Source organism: Myotis daubentonii, chromosome 9 (assembly GCF_963259705.1).
Source record: "Myotis daubentonii chromosome 9, mMyoDau2.1, whole genome shotgun sequence".
Lineage (NCBI taxonomy): Eukaryota > Metazoa > Chordata > Mammalia > Chiroptera > Vespertilionidae > Myotis > Myotis daubentonii.
The window spans coordinates 78138078-78160123 of record NC_081848.1 but is presented as its reverse complement, the minus strand read 5'-3'; the positions used below and the strand labels follow the sequence as shown (position 1 = coordinate 78160123).

The following is a 22046-nucleotide window of genomic DNA, read 5'->3' as shown; positions in this document are numbered from 1 at the left end:
TAGGACAAAGCTCTAAACTACTCAGCAACCTAGCGAAGTCTTCCCTCATAAGTTTTTATTCCCCTCTATTTCTGTAATTATGTTCTTTTTTGTTCCAAATGACTATTTGAATCTTTTTGTTGATTGATTTGTGAAAAGTTTACCTATTGAATGAGTCTTTTCAAGAAACCTAAGTACTTTTTTTATTCTTTTATCATTTTTTACTCACTTTTTCTTAATTTTCGCTTTTATCAGTTCTTTTTTCCTATGTTCCCTGGTTTCAATTTAATATTCTCTCTTTGGCTTCTTGAGTATAATACTTCATGTTTGTATTTGCTCACTTTCTAACTATTGCCATTGAAGTGTTAGTTTTCTTTTTTGCACAACACTCTGTCTCTATCCCTCTGGTTTCAATTTGTAATGCTCTCACTGTCCCTTCTAAATGGTTTGTCATTACAGTTTTTATTTCCTTTTTAACCCAAAAATTATTAAGAATAGTAGTTTTTGCCTATTTCCTAGTAGGTTTTGGTGTTTGTTGTTGTTTTTGGCATTCTTTTGTTACTGACTTGTGGCCCTGTTATATTATTATCAAGGAAATATGGCTTAAATAATGTCTGCATCTTTAAATGTATGGAAATTTTATTAGTAGCTGGGTAAATGGTCAATTTTTATAAATTCCATGAGTAACAAGTGTTAATAGGTTTCATTAAATCCTTTATATCTCATTTTTCACTATGTGATGAATGGGTAGATGAAAGAAGTATACCAAAATGTTCATGGTTGCTACCACTGAGCTATGGTACCACGAGGGTTTGTATTCTCTACTTTTGTGTATGTTTGAAATGTTTAATAATAAAAAAGTTTTTTAAAATCCTCCCTATCCTTATTTGTTTTTAGATTGCTTGATCTGTTGATTCCTGAAAAAGGTGTGTTAAAAGTTTCCAACTACATTTAATTATTTATCGAATACAGTTTATTTGATATGTTTTGAACCTATGTAATCAGGTGCATACAATTTTACTATAGTTAAATTTCTTTTATCATAACAAAATATCTCTTTTCCCCATTTAATTTCCCATTTCTGTTTTTAATATTGCTGTACTAATTTTATTATTGGTAGCATATTTAGTGTATTTTTCCATATCTCTTTTCTTTCTTTCAGAACATTTTTCTTATGAAATAAAACTCACATATGGACTATAACACACACAGGAAAAACACATAAAAATTTCCATAAATTTGAAAATGCAGACATTTAAGCCACATTTTCTGACCATATGCAGCAATTTCATTGTACAGTATTTTACATTTTTCCCTCAATTAATTTGAAAGTTATACATTCTTTTAAAAAGATATTTGCTTAACTTTTAATTATGGAAATTTTCAAACATAAACAAAAGTACAGTGATTGGCATAATTAAGCCAATTTATGTATCAATCAGCTGAACCACATCGGCCAGGCAAAAAGAAAAAAGAAAGATATAAAGAAATAAAAATAAGTTTTTATTTAAAAACTTCTAAATAACTTGTTACAATTCTAAACTACTCATGGCTTAAAAAGGAAACCAGAACTGAAGTGACAAACCACTTAGAAAGGACCGTGGAGCATTGTATTTTAAAACCAATGGGATGTACCAAGAATGTGGAGCAAAGAAGAAAACTTATGACATTAAATTCTACACATTAGAAAGCAAAAAAGTACAAAAATAAATTGAGTATTAAATTAAACCTAACTCATAACCTTTAGAATTAATCACTGAGTTGGATGGTAATCACTTCCTTGCTTTTCTTCTATCATTTTACCACCTGTGTATGCATCCCTACACACTATACTTTTGTTTTGGCTTGTTTTAAAACTTCATATAAAGGACATCACACAGTATTATACATTTATCTCTCTACTAGTTTGGAAGTTATACACTTTAAAAAATTTGCTTAATTATGGAAATTTTCAAACATAAAAGTACAGTGATTTGTATAATTAAACCAATTTAGGCATGAAATATATTTCTTAAATAATAAGACTGAAAGTCAGAATTATTCCTTTACTAATAAGCATGATATTAACTGGATTTTTTTATAGATAGATACCCTTTATCAGGTTGAAGACGTTCCCTTCTATTTTTAGTTTGTGAGTATTTGTATCATGAAAGTGTTTATTCATGATACTGAATTTTGTCAAATGCTTTTTCTGTGCTCATTGAGATGATCCTTGGTTTTTGTACTTTTTTATATTAATATGATGATTGGTTGATTTTCAGATGTTAAACTAAGCATGCATTCCTAGGATAAAACCCACTTGGGTCATTCTTTTTTATGTTGGTAGATTTTCTCATAGTTTTTTTGTTTGTTTGTTTTGGAGATTTTTGTGTATATATTCATGAGGGATACTGATCTATAGTTTTTTTTCATGGTATTTTTGTCTGGTTTAGGTATTGGAATAATACCAGTCTCAAAAAATGAGTCTGGAAGTACTTCCTCCTATTTTTTGGAATTTAGCAGGGATTAGTATTCTTATTAAACTGTTGGGTGAACCCATTTAGGCATGTGCTTATCTTTATCTTTGTGGGATGTTTTAAAATTTCTTTTATTCTCTTTATTTGTTATTGGTCTATTCCAATAATTTTCAACCTTTTTTATCTCATGGCACACATAAACTAATTACTAAAATTCTACGGCATACCAAAAGTATATTTCCTGCTGATCTGACAAAAAAAATAGGTATAATTTTGATTCGTTCCCACCGATGGCTGTTGTCATTTTAAAAAATGTTTTTATTAATTTGAGAGAGGAAGGGAGAGGGAGAGAGCGAAAAACATCAACACTGATTGGCTACCTCCTCAAGCCCACAACCTAGGCATGTGCCCTAAGGAGGAATCAAACTGGTGACCTCTTAGTGCATGCGGCTAAGCTCAACCCACTGAGAAACACTGGCTAGGGCAGCTGTTGTCATTTTTAAATTTGATAATCTAAGGGAAAAGAGGTCAGTGCCCCTGACTAAATACTGCGTGTTTTCAAAATTCTTATGACATCAGTTGAAAATCACTGGTCTAGCCCTGACTGGTTTGGCTCAGTGGATAGAGCATCGGCCTGCGGACTGAAAGGTCCCACGTTTGATTCCTGTCAAGGCATGTACTTTGGTTGTGGGCACATCCCCAGTGGGAGGTGTGCAGGAGGCAGCTGATCGATGTTTCTAGCTCTCTATCCCTCTCCCTTCCTCTCTGTAAAAAAATCAATAAAATATATATAAAGTAAAAAAAAGAAAGAAATCACTGGTCTATCCAGAATTCAGTTTTTTCTTGAGTCTATTTTGGTAGTTTGTGTCTAGGAAATTTGTCCATTTCATGTAAGTTATTTGTTAGCATACAGTTTTTCATATTATTACATTGTAATCCTTTTTATTTTATGGCTTCTAGAGCTGGTTCAGAATATTTTGGGGTTGTTGTTTTCCTTTCCTACATACAATTGGCTGTTCTTCTAGGAATATTTCACAGCTTTGGTCAGCTGACCCTTACTTAATTTGCATCACTTTTGTGACTCTATTCTTTTTAAAATATCTTTATATTACTTAAGTGGACTTAGGGTCATTGTAGGTCAATGGAGGTTCTCAGTCTGTAATGCCCACCACTTTGATTATTGAAAATTAACAACCATTCTTTAATTTCTTTCTGCAGTTTTTGACTGTTTCAAGTACTTTTTTAAATATATTTTTTATTGATTTCAGAGAGGAAGGGAGAGGGAGAGATGGACACATCAATGATGAGAGAATCATTGATCAATTGCCTCATGCATGCCCCCTATTGGGGATCGAGCTCACAACCCGGAAATGTGCCCTCACTGGGAATCGAACCTTGACTTCCTGGTTCGTAGATGCTGAATCACTGAGCCCACACAAGCTGGGCATTTCAAATAATTTTAGGCAAAAATAATTGTTTCTTTTTAAGCTGTTATGTTTAATTATTTTTATTATTTATTTGTATTTGCTTGATCTAGTTTCAGAAGCCCTACAGGTGGTAACTACTAGCCTAACTGCCAATACTACTGGTACTTCTACTTCCTCCACCTCTGTGGGTACAATTAAGCAAGAACCTTTCTACTCTACTTCATCTGCAGTAAATATCCTGGAAAATAAAGGCTCTACAGAACTCCCAAAGCCCATCGAACTTGATGGTCTTCCTTCAGACCAATTTGCAAAAGGACAAGACACTATTGCCATAGAAGGTTTTACAGATGATGAGAACACAGAAAGTGGAGGAGAAGGCCAATACAGAGAGCGTGATGAGTTTGTGGTAAAGATAGAAGACATAGAGACTTTTAAGGTGATGTGAATGTTCACAGGTATAAAGGCTATGTATAGTTTAGTGGGAATGTACTATTTTAGCTTTCATGATGACTTCAGTAGTATGTACCTAGCTTGAAATTCATAAAGTTATATTCTTTATCATTGTTCAATAATAAAATCACTAGTATATACCAGATATTATATAAAGGAAAATAACTTAAAATAATTTTAACTTGTATCTGAGTCTTATGTATTTCTGACTAGTCAATATGTTGCATTTATGTACTAGCGACTAGAGCAGTTTTGAAATGTTAATTTTTTTTTTCAAGGCTCTCAACTAATTGTATACTATTAGGAGATTGAGAAAATGATTATTTAATTTTAAAGTTTAAAGAAAATAACAGGAGTATAATGTAAAAGTAGAATTAGACTTATTTTTATAATTTCAAATTATAGAACCATGAGTAGAACTTTACAATTTCACACAAGAAAATTTTATCTATGTTTAAGAAAACTTATGTTTGAGTTTCTGTGTGTTTGCTTTGGTTTTATTTTTTAATTGGGGTGGAAAGGAACAGCATTAAAAAGTACAATGAGTACAAAATTCAAATAATCTATATTCCATTCACAATTAACTGCTGTTATTATTTCAGCATATTTGTTTATTGTCTTTTTAAATATGTATCTACTGTTATAAAACTGCATAAGTAATACATGAAAATATCAGAAAAATTTTCCAATAGCTATACAAAAGGGTAATGGGCTACTTTGCATGTTGGTGTGCTCCCTATATCTGGAAGAATTTAAGCAGAGACTGAATAGCCAGCTTTTATGAATTATTATAAAAATTCAGCTAAGGTAAAAGATAAAAGGTTGCTCTAGATAGGTTTTTAAGATTCCTTTTAACTCTAAGATTCTATAAATCTAGCATATGTTGCTAGTGTTTGTAAATGTAATTAATTCTGCTTATTATAGGAGGCTTTAAAAACAGGAAAAGAACCGCCAGCTATTTGGAAAGTACAGAAAGCTTTATTACAGAAGTTTGTTCCTGAAATTCGAGTTGGGCAAAGAGAATTTGCTGCTACAAATAGTGTAAGCAAAATGTTTGTTTATATTAGCTTTCCTATTTTTTGACAGTGATCCTGTGGAAAATATAGAATGATTTAAATTTAAATATATTTTATATTGAGCATTTATAAAATAGCATAAAATTTGAATAACAGAGTACAGGCATACCTTGGAGATATTGCAGCTTCAGTTTCAGAACACCACAATAAAGTGAGTCATAATCTTCTTGCTGGTGGAAGGTAAGAGTTTAGATGGGCTCAGAGACGCTTAATGTTGATTATCCCGATTTACCAGAAGATTTACAGAGGTTATTCTTTTATACTTATGTACTTATTTAATAGCATTAAGTAAATATCTAATAATTAACCAAATGAAATTGCTTCTGTGTATGAGCCTGCAGTTAAGAATTAGCCTAGGATCATTTTTATTAAGGGTGCAATTAGCCTGCCCAGAGCTGCGTTTTGAAAAACGTGAAGGATGGTTATGTGACATTCAAGCTGACAAAGTGATATTCTATGTACAGAATGTATAATTATGTAATTCAAAGTGTTGCTTTTTCCTTAGTACCTTGGATATTTTGGAGACGCAAAGAGTAAATACAAAAGGATATATGTGAAGTTCATTGAAAACACAAACAAAAAGGAATATGTCAGAGTGTGTTCCAAAAAGCCAAGAAGTAAGCCTTCACAAACTAGCAGGTATTTATTTTTTTATATAATACTAGAGGCCCGGTGCATGAAGTTTGTGCATGGGTGTGGTCCTAGACCTGGCTGATGATCGAAGCGCAAGCATCTGACGTGGAAGGGCAGGTCCCAGCTGACCTCTTGGCCTCCCGGGCCCCCACGCGCCCCCTCCGCCTGAGTCACGGTGCCCGAGTCCCCATGCAGAGATGCGATTAACGTGGCCGGACGCCATGGGCTAGAGTGCAGCCTGGGCCTCTGTGCTGCCCAGCGGTGCCACATGGAAGCCAGGCGGGCAGCATGCTCTCTCTTCTTCTCTGTAAAAAATCAATAAAATATATTTAAAATAAAAAAGAGCATGTACCTTGGTTACGGGCACATCCCCAGTAGGAGGTGTGCAGGAGGCAGCTGATTGTTTCTAACTCTCTATCCCTCTCCCTTCCTCTCTGTAAAAAATCAATAAAATATATATTTTTTAAAAAGAGTAGGCCTTCCTTCCCCTGGCTGCTGGCACTGGCTTCCCTCCGGCAACCGGCAGGCACCCGGGACCTGGGCTTCCCTCACAGTCCCAGCTTCTTCTGGAAAGTCACTCAGAAGGATGTCTGGTCTAATTAGCATATTACGCTTTAATTATTATAGATGTTTGTGTAGTAATTATTGGAGAGCTTATTATTGGTGATGTCTTGTATAAAGAATTATATCAGCCAAACCGGTTTAGCTCAGTAGATTGAGCATCGGCCTGCGGACTGAAAGGTCCCAGGTTCGATTCCGGTCAAGGGCATATACCTTGGTTGCGGGCACATCCCCAGTAGGAGGTGTGCAGGAGGCAGCTGGTCGATGTTTCTCTCTCATCGATGTTTCTAACTCTCTATCCCTCTCCCTTCCTCTCTGTAAAAAATCAATAAAATATGTTTTTAAAAAAAGAATTATATCAAAGAGACAGATTTTCCCCCCATTATATACAAGTCTAAAAATTCAGCCCTAGGGAATAATTAATTCTTTTTGAAGAAGTGAGAAGAAAAAGAATTTGTAGTCAAGGTTTGAGTTCAGCTTTTTGTGACCTAGAGTAAGACAATCTTTTTTTATACATAAAGTATAATGGTTTGTTGAAAATGATAATGGTTTGTTGTGCTATTCAGACATTGTTCCACATGAAATAAAGGGCCCAAATCATGCCAGGAAAACATGCCCCAAACCATAACACTGCCCCCACCAGCTTGAAGGGTTGTACTCATGTATGTGGGGTGCATGCTTTCATGCTGTTTCCGCCAAATTCTCACTCTGCCATCTGCATGATGCAACTGGAAATGTAATTCATCGGACCACATGACTTTTTTCCAATGCTCGACTGTCCAATCCTTGTGTTCCTGTGTGAATTGGAGATGCTTTATCTTGGTAACTGCAGACAGCAAAGGTGTTCGAACAGGCCTTCGGCTTCCATATCCCATAAGATGCAGTGTACGGCTAATTTGCCTACAAACGTCAGGTGGTCATAATAATCTGGCCACTCATCATAATGTATATCCCACATTCAAAGGCTGTTAAATCGCATTGTTTACCCATATCTTCAGAAAAAATCACTTCTGTTGTGGTAAACAACCTGCTTCCCTATTTATAATGGTCTGGCCCTCTAGCAACTTCAGCGCAAAATTATAGCTAATTTGCCTACCAACGTCAGGTGGTCATAATAATCTGGCCACTCAGTGTGTATTATTAAGCAAGTGTACAATAGAATTATCATCATATTAATGTAACTGAGTTGTTGGCAGCATGAATCTGGAAGGACACTGACCTAGCCACATTCCCTGTGGTCTGTATGGGAAAGGAGATACAGTAGTTCAGTAGTTCTCAACCTTCTGGCCCTTTAAATACAGTTCCTCATGTTGTGACCCAACCATAAAATTATTTTCATTGCTACTTCATAACTGTAATGTTGCTACTGTTATGAATCGTAATGTAAATATCACAGGATGATCTTAGGCGACCCCTGTGAAAGGGTCGTTCGACCGCCAAAGGGGTCGCAACCCACAGGTTGAGAACCACTGCACTAGTTATTCTCAATCTAGTGCTAGGAAGGTCTAGTTGATTAAAATTCCAACTTATTGGAAACAGCTCACCTTATTTTTATAATGGAATTTGATCCATTTAAATCTCTAGCACTCGTATATAGATCTTCTTTTTAATACATTTTTATTGACTTCAGAGAGAAAGGGAGAGAAACATCAATGATGAGAGAGAATCATTGATTGGCTGCCTCCTGCGTGCCCCCTACTGGGGATTGAGCCCAGAGACCAGGCATGTGCCCTTAATTGCAATCGAACCCAGGACCCTTCTGTCCGCAGGCCGTTGCTCTATCCACTGAACCAAACCAGCTTGGGCTATAGTAGATGTTCTTAAGGGGCTCCAGGACAGATACAGTTGGGTCTCCACATCAAAACCTACACCACATGTGAGAGTTTTTTATGTTCACAGCTAGATGTAGCTTTGAAGGGTTTATCATGTATTACTTCCCAAAGCCCACTGATCATCTGCTATACCAGGGGTGGGCAACTTTTTTGTGAGTGCGTGCCAAAACCTGCAAAATCTCTGACTCAAAATTCTTCTGCATGCCAACCCTAATTTTTTGAGAATATGTTACGCCTACTTGATATCTTCTAAGGTATATGTATGTGAAGAACCTTGAATAATAAAATTCATTCGAGCGACAAAAACACAGTATATGATGATGAAAAATACATTTATTTTTTAATGTATACATGTACACTGATAGTCCGACAGAAAACTTTATGACTCCGTTTGATATTATCAGTGGGACTTTTGCTGCTGCATCACTGATGACAGATTTTACATCAGGTTTATATTTCGTGACCTTCAGAGATATGCACGAACTACTACTTTCATCCGTCAGGCTACTCCTATTAGGAGACTTAACAAAATTCATCACTGAGAACAAAGATTCACAAGTGTATGTGGAGGAAACCAAAACACTGGTCGGATCTAAGAAGGCAGGGAGAGTTTAAGGCAAAGGCATAGAAATTGCTCTTCCCCTCTCTTGTCAATCCATGTCTATGGTCTTTAAGATAACTTGTTATGTAAAATTATTTATCTAAGATGCACCTACACTGAATTTATCTGAAAAATAAAAAAGTTGATATTAAGAAAAAAATTGTAAGTGGAAGATTATAAGAGAGGGTTTCGCGTGCCAGCAAAAGTTATTGGCATGCCATGTTTGGCACCCATGCCAGGGGTTGCCCACCCCTGTGCTATACAGCCTCATATTTGGGAAAATTAGTTCATAAAGGGAGGGGGTAGTGAAGAGAGAGAAATAGGGACTGAATTAATAGTCCCTTAGTAACTGAGTATTGAATGTCAGTAAAGAATGCATTTCACGCCGAAGCCGGTTTGGCTCAGTGGATAGAGCGTCGGCTTGCGGACTGAAAGGTCCCAGGTTCGATTCCGGTCAAGGGCATGTACCTGGGTTGCGGGCACATCCCCAGTGGGGAGTGTGCAGGAGGCAGCTGATCGATGTTTCTCTCTCATCGATGTTTCTAACTCTCTATCTCTCTCCCTTCCTCTCTGTAAAAAATCAATAAAATATATTTAAAAAAAAAAAAAAGAATGCATTTCAAGAGAATTTGGGGGATTCAGCATTGGAGAGGTATAGGACTTGGACTTTATTTTGGAGCTATTGTTGAGGAAGTGAAAGTGTTCTCCAGTCTTTCTCTCTTTTTTTTTTTTTTTCATTTGTTCTAATTTATTTTAATTTGACAAGATTTCAGTGTGTTAATGAAGTCTGTTTATAACATTACAGAACTGTTCAGGCGAAGCCTAGTAATAGCAGTAAAACTTCTGATCCTCCAACACCAAAAACGACTACAAAAGCCCCTTCCATGAAACCCAAAGGTAAACAGCTCAAAGTAAAGGCTGAGCCACCACCAAAGAAACGAAAGAAATGGAAAGAAGAATTTTCATCATCCCAGTCTGATTCATCTCCTGAGGTCCATTCTAGTAGTAGTAATGAGGGTGAGTTCTCCATGAAATGAGTACCTTAATTACTTTACATCTTCTACATAAATGGGGAGAAGTAGTGGTGCTGATGATTCAATATTTATTTATCTTTAGGGGGTTTAGCTACCTAATCAGACTTTCATAAAAATAAATTCACTTTCCCTGATCAGTTTGCCCACACATATAGCCTTGTGAAGTAGAAAAAGCAGTGAACTGAAGAAGACCTTAGTAATGCCAGTTCTCAGATGATTTACTAAGAATCCTCTAGTTCAGCAGTTCTCAACCTGTGGGTTGCGACCCCTTTGGCGGTCGAACGACCCTTTCACAGGGGTCGCCCAAGACCATCCTGCATATCAGATATTTACCTTACGATTCATAACAATAGCAACATTACAGTTATGAAGTAGCAATGAAAATAATTTTATGGTTGGGTCACAACATGAGGAACTGTATTTAAAGGGCCAGAAGGTTGAGAACCACTACTCTAGTTCTGAATGTCTGAGTTTGTGTTTATGCTAGAAGAGTAAAATAAGCCTAGGAAGCAGCAACTCTGAAACTCTATATTATATATATATATATATATTAGTAGCCCTGTGCATGAATCCGTGTGCCAGTAAGTCCCTGCCACCCTCCCGTATCTCCCCCTGCCCCCCCTCATAGCTTGTTGCCCTGCACTCTCCTGTAGCTCTCTGCAGCCCACTTGTACCTTGCTGGCCCACCCTCCTGCTGATCCATGATCTGGTTGTGATGCGCTTGGTCGTTATACCTCAGGGCATAATGGATAATTAGCATATTCCTCATTAAATAGGATATTCATATATATATGGGATTTTATCAATCATATACTAATAAAAGGGTAATATGCTAATTAGACCAGGTTGACTGGACATCTTCCAATCATCCTGCCTTCCTTCTGGACAAAGCCATGGTGGTGGGGGCCAAGGCAGAGGCAGTTAGGGGGCGATCAGGCCTGCAGGGGAGGGCAGTTAGGGGGCGATCAGGCCGGCAGGGGAGGGCAGTTGGGGGCGATCAGGCTGGCAGGGGAGGGCAGTTGGGGGCGATCAGGCTGGCAGGGGAGGGCAGTTGGGGGCGATCAGGCTGGCAGGGGAGGGCAGTTGGGGTGATCAGGCTGGCAGGGGAGGGCAGTTGGGAGCCATCAGGCAGGCAGGCAGGCAAGCAATTAGGAGCCAGTGGTCCTGGATTGTGAGAGGGATGTCTGACTGCCAGTTTAGGCCTGACCGGCAGGCAGACATCCCCAAAGGGGTCCCAGATTGGAGAGGGTGCAGGCTGGGCTGAAGGACACCCCCTCTCCTGTGCATGAATTTCGTGCACTGGGCCTCTAGTATACTGTAATGCATACTGCCACCAGCCAACCAGTTGCCTATGGCTAAGCTAGGTAACCTCTGTGCTTTACTTCTCTTTTATAACATGAAAAGATTGAAATAAATCAGTTATCAATTTTTTCTTACCTTAGAACCCTTGTTCACTCTTAAAAATTTTGGAAACACCAAAGAGCATTTATGTAGGTTATACATAAATATTTACTTTCTTAGAAATAAAACCTCAGGTAGTTGTAAAACACAAGAAAATGTCAGTACACATTTCATTAGCCATCAAACTTATTGTATAATTACAATAGGCAAGAAATTTCAAATGGTTCCGTTGTCTAGAGCAAAGGTAGCAAACTCTGGACAGTGAGCCAAATAGGATCTGCAACCTAGTCTATAAATAAAGTTTTATTGGCATACCGATTCATTTGCATATTTCATACTGTTGCTTTCCAACCACAGATTTAAGTAGTTATTACAGAGTAGTTATTACAGGGAGGTGTAGAGACAGAAACATTGATGTGAGAGAAACACATCTATTGGTTGCCTCCTGCCCCAACCAGGGATCGAGCCTGGGGAACCTGCAACCCAGGTACATGCACTTGACTGATAATTCAAGACCCTTCAGTCTGCGGGGCAGTGCTCTAACCATTAAGTCAAACTGGCCAGGGCAAGAAGGCAAATATTAATAATAAATATAAATTAACAGGCTTTTGGTTTCCAACCTATTTATTTCAAAACTTCTTAATAGCCCTGACTGGTTTGGCTCAGTGGATAGAGCGTCGGCCTGCGGACTCAAGGGTCCCAGGTTCGATTCTGGTCAAGGGCATGTACCTTGGTTGCAGGCACGTCCCCAGCGGGGAGTGTGCAGGAGGCAGCTGATCGATGTTTCTCTCTCATCGATGTTTCTAACTATCTCTCTCCCTTCCTCTCTGTAAAAAAATCAATAGACTATATTTAAAAAACAAAACAAAACTTCTTAATAATCTTTAAGTGAGGATACAGTGAGGATTCCAAAATACTTAGGTTTTCTATTATTTATATTTACTAAGTATCAGTTAAAACAAATTTTAAAAATATTTCTTTAAAATAACTGTATTTTCCTAAGTTAACAGTATTTAGAAGAGTAGCATTTTCATATTTGCTTCTACATTCAGTTTGTCATTATATACTAGCTGCCGAAAGCCGTGGGCCCCCGGGCGCAGGCCCTGCCACCGTGAGTGGCTTTCGGGGGTGGGGGGGGGAACAAGAGGTGCTCCATGCACCTCCTGGTGACCCACAAGTCCTGCCTGCCGCAGCGACCGCAGGACCCATCAGTACACCTCCTGGTGAGTTCAGTCTTTGGGCGTTACGGCCACAGGCCTTTTATAATATAGATTATTTTGGTTAAAGTATATGAAGAAAACTTAGCCTTACATAGATATGTAGTTGGGACAGGGAGGAGTATTTTAATTACCTTTTCAGATAATTATGGATATTTTTGTTACTCAGGGAAATTTTTTATTTGACAAACTTGAGAAGTAGTAGTTTCTTCAGCTTTTCATTCCTGTTACATTAAGATCTATTGGTTCATCTTACCTTTTAAATATATCTTTGATGCATGAATGATTTTATAACTTTCATTGGTCATGTGAAGATACTTGTTTGCTCACTGATGTACATATTCTATTTCATTTTCATCATATTTTAAAAAATTGTGGTAAAATAGAACAAAATTTGCCATTTTAACCATTTTTATTTTTATTATTTTTTAAAAAAATATGTATTTCTTTATTGATTTCAGAGAGGAAGGGAGAGGAGAGAGAGATGGAAACATCAATGATGAGAGAGAATCATTCGGCTGCCTCCTGCACGCCACCTACTGGGGATCGAGCCCGCAACCCAGGCATGTGCCCTTGGCCGGAATTGAACCTGGGACCCTTCAGTCTGCAGGCTGACTCTCTATCCACTGAGCCAAGTTGGCTAGGGCTTAACCATTTTTAAGTATACAAATCAGTAGCATTAATTATATTCACATTATTATGCAACTATCACAACTATTTCCAAAACTTTCATCACCCCAAACAGAAGCTTTGTAACTATAAGCATTAACTCCCTTTCCCCCAGCTGCTGGTAATCTCTAATCTACTTTCTGTCTTCATGAATTTGCCTGTTCTAAATATCTCGTATAAGTGTTTCTGGCTTATTTCATTTAGCATAATGTTTTCAAGGTTCATCCATATTATAGCATGAATTAGAACTTCATTCCTTTTTATGGTCCAGTACTATCCCATTGTAAGTTTATCTACCTGTACATACATTCATTTAGTTTAATTTTTAATCTCTTGATAGACACTTGGATTGTTTCCCCCTCTGCAATGAACATTGGCATACAAATATCTGTGTCCTTGTTTTCCATTCTTTGTGGTATATACCTAGAAGTGAAATTGCTGAGTCATGTGACAATGTATGCTTAGTTTTTTGAGAAATTGCCAAGCTGTTTTTCACTATCGTTGCCCATTTTACATTCCTACCAGCAATGCATGGGGGTTCCAATTTCTTCACATCGTACCAACACTTGTCTCACTATGGTTTTGACTTATATTTTCCTAACCTCTAATGGTGTTCAGCATCTTTTCATGTACTTGCCATTGCTTATCTATGCAGAAATGTCTATTCAAATCCTTTGAACATTTTTAAATTGGGTCATTTTTCCTTTTGTTCTTGAGTTGTGGGTGTTTTTTATGCAGTCTAGATATTTAACACTTATCAGATACATAATTTAAAAACATTTTCTTCCAATTTGTAGGTTGACATTTCACTTTTTTTTTATTATTACTGATTTTAGAGAGGAAGGGAGAGTAAGAGAGAGATAGAAACATCAGTGATGAGAGGGAATCATTGATTGGCTGCCTCCTGCACGTTGGATCCAGCCTGAAACCCAGGCATGTGCCCTTGACCAGAATTGAACCTAGGACCCTTCGGTCCACAGGCCAACACACTATCCACTGAGCCAAACTGGCTAGGGCAGTGATGGCGAACCTTTTGAGCTCGCCGTGTCAGCATTTTGAAAAACCCTAACTTAACTCTGGTGCCGTGTCACATATAGAAATTTTTTGATATTTGCAACCATAGTAAAACAAAGACTTATATTTTTTATATTTATTTTATATATTTAAATGCCATTTAACAAAGAAAAATCAACCAAAAAATGAGTTCGCGTATCACCTCTGACATGCGTGTCATAGGTTCGCCATCACTGGGCTAGGGCAACATTTCACTTTTTAAATAATGTCCTTTAATGCACAAAAGTTTGAAATTCTAATGAAACCAAATTTTTCTTTAATTGCTTCTGCTTTCAGTGTTATATTTAGAATCCATTACCAAGTCCCAAGTCATAAATATTTATTCCTATATTTTCTTAAAAGTTTTATGATTTTACCTCTTACATTTATGTCATATTTTTATAGTATCAAAAATAACATTTATTAATACCACCTCTGTTCTCATTGATGAAGTCTTTAAGTATTGGGACAGTGGTAGATATAATTTTTCCAGAATTCTAATTTTCACTTGAAACCTCAATTTTTATTATTGGCAACAAATACCATTAGTTGTTTTCCTTGAAGTGATAGATTCACTTCATTAAATTTTTTTTTAATCCTCACTCTAGGATGTTTTCCCACTGATTTTTAGAGAGTGGAAGGGAGAGGGAGAGACAGAGAGAAAGACTGACGTGAGAGAGACACATCAATTGGTTGCTTCCTGTCCCACCAGGACCGGGAGCCTGCAACCAAGGTAACGTGCCCTTGACCAGAATCGAGTCCATAGGCTGATGCTCTGTCTACTGAGCCAAACCAGCTAAGGCCACTGCATTGATTTTTAAGAAAATGTCTGCTGCATACTTAAGTCTGAATAGGCATGGTGTGTCTGTCAGTCATTCTTTTAGATAAAAATGGTGTCCCAGCTTTGGCTGCTGTGGCTCAGTTGGTTGGGTGTTATCCCATGCATCAGGAGGTTGCTGGTTCTACTCCTGATCAGAGCATATGTCAGGATTATGGGCTCTGTCCCCAGTAGGAGGCATGCAGGAGGCAGCCGATCAGTGTTGCACTTTCACATTGATGTTTCTCTCCCCTTCCCCTCTCTCTAAAAATCAATACAATATTATTTTTTTTAATAATGGTGTCCCATAGGGAAAAGATGTCTAGTTTACTTTATGACTCAAACAGTTATATGGATGATCTTCCTGGAGATAACCATCACACTTCATAGCAGAAGCATTTTATATGTACTTCTCCTATCTGTGATAGGGCCCAGGGAGGAGAAATAGGTTCTGATGAGGCTGGACTGGTGTTGGGCTTCAGAGTCACCTAGGAACCTTTTATAAAGTATAATTAAGCTTCATTGCAACTTCCATCCCTTGTCAAAAGATCATGTTTTAATAAATCTAGCAGGGGGCGGGGGGGGCGGCGGTTGTTTCGCAGGTATAAACAAGCTTTCTAATTCTCTCACCTGGGTGTTTTTAAAGGGCAGAGTGGGAGAACCATTTTAATTTGAGAAATTTTATCTACATCCTTTCATCTGCTTATACAGTCTTGTTATAGAGAAACCTGCTTTTTAAAGTTGTCAGGAAAGAATATTTAATATTTCATCTTTTCTCCCTCCCAGAATTTGATCCTCCAGCTCCCTTTGTCACTCGTTTTTTGAACACAAGAGCAATGAAGGAAACCTTTAAGAGTTACATGGAATTGCTTGTTAGCATTGCTTTGGACCCTGACACAATGCAAGCCTTAGAGAAGAGCAATGGTACAGTCTGCTAAGTAGTACTTTTTTGGTAGTACTTTATGGATCTATTTTTTCTTGTGTTTTAGTTATGTGTTTAATGTATGGTTTTTATAACATATACCTATACTTTGTCCATTAACAAATCAATGATATGCATAGCCCATGGACACAGTAGTGTGGTGTAGGCCTGGGAGGGGCAGTGCAGGGTGGGAGGAGGTCAATAAGAAAGAGGGGGAGGACATCTGTAATACTTTCAACAATTTATATAAATTTTAAAATAATAACAATTAATTAATTAAAAAAACCAAATCCATGATATATATCTATTCTGTAAAATGGTAATATCTTTTCATGAGTTTTCTGAATATTTGAACAACTTTATATTGGATGCACTTTTATTGATTTCTATTCATGGTAAAATTATGTAACTAACCAATAGTTTCTTTCAACTGCGGAATCTTTATCATCCTCATAATATTTCATGTATATCATGAAAGATCCAGATACAGTAATTGGAAAGATGAATCAGATAATGATATAAAAATTAAAACTGTATATTTGTGTCCAGTAAAAGATACATCACAGTAATTATTTTCTAATCTATTAGTAGTAAAACTATATGCATTGGGTTACATTCATTAATATTTCTTTATACTTTAGTAATTTTTTATTATAATAAAATAGGGATAAAATTGACATATGAAATAAACTTATAATTCACATCACTGATGTTGCTCACTAATACTTAGCCTTCAGCTACTTTAGTCTGTACCAGGGCAGCTAAGACGGAATGAGCCCTGCTGGTGTGGCTCGGGCTGAGCATCACCCCCTGAACCAGGAGGTCGTGGTCTGATTCCCAGTCGGGGCACGTGCCCAGGTTGTGGGCTCGATCCCCAGTGTGGGGTGTGCAGAGGCAGTCAGTAATGATTCTCTCTCATCGTTCATGTTTCTATCTCTCTCTCCTTCTCCCTTCCTCTCTCTGAAATCAATACTTTTTTTTTTTAAGAAGGAATGAAAGGATTTATGAGCTAATTTTCATTACCCTTATATCAAAATGAATTGAACGGGTATAAGATCAAAAGATAATCAGATATTTCAACAGTAATGCCTAATAATACATATTGTTTTATTATTTCCACATATTTTGCCGGGCTATTCCATTTCAATCCCAGAAGAACTTGGACATCCATTTTGGTGGATAAAGACAGTGAGGATCAGAGGTTAAGTGACTTGCTTAAGGGCCCACAGCTTGCAAGTAGCAAAGGATTAAGATCAAAGGTCTTCTAATTTCTGGTCCATGCTTTTTTGGCCATCTGATATAATCTGTACATCATTTTAGAGTTAGAAATTGTCTAGTCAAAAATATTTATTTGGTAGACTAAGGTTCAAAAAGATTAAATGTATTTCCTAAGTTAACAAGTTAGTGGTAGATGAACCATGATCAAAACCCAATAGTTGCTCTAGCTGGTTTGGCTCAGTGGATAAACTGTCAGCCCATGGACTGAAGGGTCCTGGGTTCCATTGCGGTCAAGGTCACGTACCTTGGTTGCAGGCTCAATCCCCGAGGGAGGCAACCAATCAATGTCTCTCTCTCACATAGATGTTTCTCTCTCTTTGCTCCCCCACTTCTACTTTCTAAAAATAAATGGAGCCCTAGCCAGTTTGGCTCAGTGGATGGAGCGTCGGCCTGCGGACTGAAGAGTCCCAGGTTCGATTCCGGTCAAGGGCATGTACCTTGGTTGCGGGCACATCCCCAGTAGGAGATGTGCAGGAGGCAGCTGATCCATGTTTCTCTGTCATCGATGTTTCTAACTCTCTATTCCTCTCCCTTCTTCACTGTAAAAAATCAATAAAATATATTTAAGAAAAAAAAGTAAAAATCAATGGAAAAGTATCCTTGAGTGAGAATTAACAACAACAAAAACAATACTTAATTTCTGGGTTGGTATTTTTGCCATTAAATGTTTTCCACTCAAAGCTTCTTGCAACATAAAATACACATCTCTTAGCAGTGGTCATTTCTCAACAGTTGTATTTTAAATGATTTTTTACTATTCCTTATCTTCTTATTTTCCTCCATATAATATGAGGGGGAAAGATTTTAATGGTTATATTTAAAAATTCATAAGTATGTAAAAGTTGTTTTTGTTTAATGTAATTCTCATAGTATTTGAATAGAATTAATCACTACTGGAAAGATAAAAGAAAACTATCAGGTGTGTTATTGTGTGACCTTAAAAAGTGTTCCTCACTAAGGACTTTATCTTCAATTCCGGGACGTGTTCTTTCACTGGTCACTGTGCTTGTGTTTGTACTTTTAAATATATAAAGAGTGGTTTTATTCATCTCTGAAATTAGAAACTAGATCCGGAGGATTATATATACATTTTCAGAAAGGTCATTAAAGATTATTCATGTTACAAAACATCATCATCTAGCTCTGTCCCAGTGGCTTAGTTGGCTAGAGCATTATCCTGTACACCTAAAGGTTGCAGGTTCAATCCCCAGTTGGGGCCGTAAAGGAGGCAACTGATTGATGTTTCTCTCTCACATTGAGGTTTCTCACTCTCCCTTCCTCTCTCTAAAAAAATTAATAAAAACATGTCTTCGGCCCTAACCAGTTTGGCTCAGCGGATAGAGCAGCCGTGGGCAAACTACGGCCGGCTTGCCGGATCCGGCCCGTTTGAAATTAATAAAACTAAAAAAAAAAAAAAAAGACCGTACCCTTTTATGTAATGATGTTTACTTTGAATTTATATTAGTTCACACAAACACTCCATCCATGCTTTTGTTCCAGCCCTCCAGTCCAGTTTAAGAACCCATTGTGGCCCTCGAGTCAAAAAGTTTGCCCACCCCTGGGATAGAGCATCAGCCTGCGGACTGAGGGGTCCCAGGTTCGATTCCAATCAAGGGCATGTATCTTGGTTGCGGGCACATCCCCAGTAGGGGGTGTGCAGGAGGCAGCTGATCAATGTTTCTAACTCTCTATCCCTCTCCCTTCCTCTCTGTAAAAAAATCAATAAAATATATAAAAAAAACAAAAAAAACACGTCTTCAGATGAGGATTATTGAGAAAGAGAAAGCAAAGAACAAAGAAAGAAAAAGAAATCACCTAATAACCTAAAATATTTAATACAACACCAAAAGTAATTAAACTTATATTCTGAAGGTGCTTTTCTTAAAAGTCCTTAACATTTCAGAGGGGTGAAGAAGGAAGCAGAAAGTTTTGGGTTGGAATCCTTGTTATACTTTTACTCTCTCCTTTTTTAAAATAACTATGCTGACTCTTGTGTTTTTAAAACTGGATTTCGATCATTTTTCTTCCCCTACTTTTTTTTAAGTTAACTAACTATTTTAATCCTCACCTGAGGACATGCTTTTTTTTATTGATTGAGAGAGTGGTGAAGGTAGAGAGAGAGAAAGAGAAACATCGATGGGTTGCCTCTTGCACATGCTCTAACTGGGGGTTGAACCCACAACCCTCTGGTATACGGGATGACACTCCAAGCAACCAAGACAGGGCCTTTCCCTACTTTTTCTTTGCCCCAAACTACAGTGAATTAAGAATATCATACTCAGTATTTTAGAAAATTTTATAATCCTATATAATAAAAGCCTAATATGCTAAGTGGCTGGTGAGTTGGCCATTGAACAAATCAAGGGTAATATGCGAATGATATGCTAAGGTCGCTCAACCGCTCACTATGACACGCACTGACCACCAGGGGGCAGATTCTCCAATCAGTAGGTTAGCTTGCTCCTGGGGTCCAGCAGATTGGGACTGAGCAAGATGGGCCGGACATGCCCTGGAGCCTTCCCACCATCCCTCCCCAGCTGGCCAACCTCCCGCGTCCCTCCCCAGCCACAATCGTGCACCCGGTGGGTCCATCGGCCTGGCCTGTGCCCTCTTGAATCCGGGACCCCTTGAGGGATGTCAGAGAGCCGGTTTCGGCCCTATCCCACAGGCCAAGCTGAGGGACCCCACCGGTGCAGGGGCTCTAGTGTTAAATAAATTTCCAATAATTATAATACTATTATTGTTCAGATGGTAAATGAGGTCTGGAGAAATCAGCTTGCCTACTTTTCAAATCACTGCTATCAATTCTGGTGGCGGAGAAGGGTAAAACCTAGGACTTTTAATCCTTTCATACTAGGATCATGCTTTTTTCTCACTTGACTATTGTAAACCTATTTTTCAAGTTAGCTTTTGTTCAGAAAGCTTCATGTCCTAATTTTCAAAAGCATTACTTTATATAAGCCAATTAAATTAATGTCTTGATATATTAATGATGTGAAAAACTTTAGAGTTTTTGAGTTGATAGTTTATCCTGTTATAATAAATTTTTATCTTGTTTTAGATGAGCTACTTTTGCCACATATGAAAAAAATAGATAGCATGCTGAATGATAACCGAAAGAGACTTCTTTTGAATCTTCATTTGGATCAATCATTCAAGGTATTTTCTTCAGATGATTTATTAGCAAACTCAGTGGGAATCGTAGTCTTAAATACAATAGGAAGGAAATTTATGACAGTCATTTTCCATTTTATAAAATTTCCTTACCCAATAAAAATTTGATTTTTATTCATTGAGTCTTTAGCTTGTCTTCATTATTTTTTTTAAAAAAATTCTTTATTGTTGAAAGTATTACATATGTCTCCTTTTTGCCCCCATTGGCCACTCCTAGCCTGCTCCCACCCCCCAGTACAGGCCCTCACCCCCTATTGTGTGTGTCTATTGGTTATGCTTACATGCATGCATACAAGTCCTTTGGTTGATCTTTTACCCCCTGCCACCCTCCCCTACCTTCCCTCTGAGGTTTGACAGTCTGTTTGATGCTTCTATATTTCTGGATCTATTTTTGTTCATCAGTTTATGTTGTTCATTATATTCCTATTAAACATATTCTTAATGTTAATTGTTTACTTTTCTTTGCTTAAAATAAGTTTTAAGGCTTATATATTTATCTAGTATTCCTTCTATAAAATAACTCACAAATGTTTCAAAAATATTTCCTATAAACTACCACTGTATACCAATCTTTTTTACTTTTAAACTTTTCAGATTTTTCACATTTCACCTATAGTTAGAATTGGCATTTTCTTTGCATGGTCATCAAAATTCTCTTTACTTGCCTTATTTAGCCAATATCTGAGGAAAATTAATCCTCATATAATGGTAGGAGATATATATAATTATATCTGTTAATATATCTTGCCACTATAAGTTGTTTTTAGTGTTATCAGAAATATTTTAACTTATATAAAAATATATAAGTTAATCTAAACTCAGAAAATTTATCACAGAAGCTACCTAGCTGTCAAAAACTCTCCAGCTCTTATTCAGAGTATAACATATAACATCTAAAAGTGTTTGAGTCTATCTTCAGATAATTTTTTTTGCATATTTGTATAGCTTTTCTTTTTATTAACAGTTTATTTTTTATAGCAGTTTCACGGCAAAATTGAGTTTCCATATGCCACATACACACGAACAACCTCCCCAGTTATCAACATCTACCAGAATGATACATTTCTTATTATTGATGAACCTACACTGACATATCATTATAACCCAAAGTCCATAGTTGACATTATGGTGTTGCACATTTTATGGGTTTGGACGTGTATCCACTATTACAGTATCATGTAGAGTAGTTTCACTGCTCTGTCAAGTCATCTTCCCCGCCCCCCAACATTTGGCAACCACTGATATTTTTACTGTCTCTTTTTACCTTTTCCAGAATGTCATATTGTTGAAACCATATAGTGTATAGCCTTTTAAGATAGGCTTCTTTCACTTAGTAATATGCATTTAAGGTACTGTCATGTCTTTTCATAACTTAATAGTTCATTTCTTTTTAGCACTGAATAATATTCCATTGTCTCAATGTACCAATTTGTTCACCTCCTGAGTGATATCTTGGTTGCTTCCTA

General features: G+C 37.2%; 1 protein-coding gene across 9 annotated transcripts in view; it reads left to right on the top strand.

The window, feature by feature from the left end:
* QSER1 (glutamine and serine rich 1) overlaps positions 1 to 22046 on the top strand; it is a 59032-nt gene that overhangs the window by 29377 nt on the left and 7609 nt on the right. For 7 of the 9 annotated variants that reach the window (XM_059709744.1, XM_059709750.1, XM_059709747.1 and 4 more), the window contains 6 exons: positions 3973 to 4298; positions 5237 to 5353; positions 5894 to 6027; positions 9821 to 10032; positions 15993 to 16130; positions 20468 to 20565. In XM_059709744.1, coding sequence (XP_059565727.1) covers positions 3973 to 4298; positions 5237 to 5353; positions 5894 to 6027; positions 9821 to 10032; positions 15993 to 16130; positions 20468 to 20565 — 1025 coding nt within the window. The remainder of the gene's footprint in view (positions 1 to 3972; positions 4299 to 5236; positions 5354 to 5893; positions 6028 to 9820; positions 10033 to 15992; positions 16131 to 20467; positions 20566 to 22046) is intronic. The other 2 variants (XM_059709748.1, XM_059709749.1) reach the window with 2 other exon arrangements.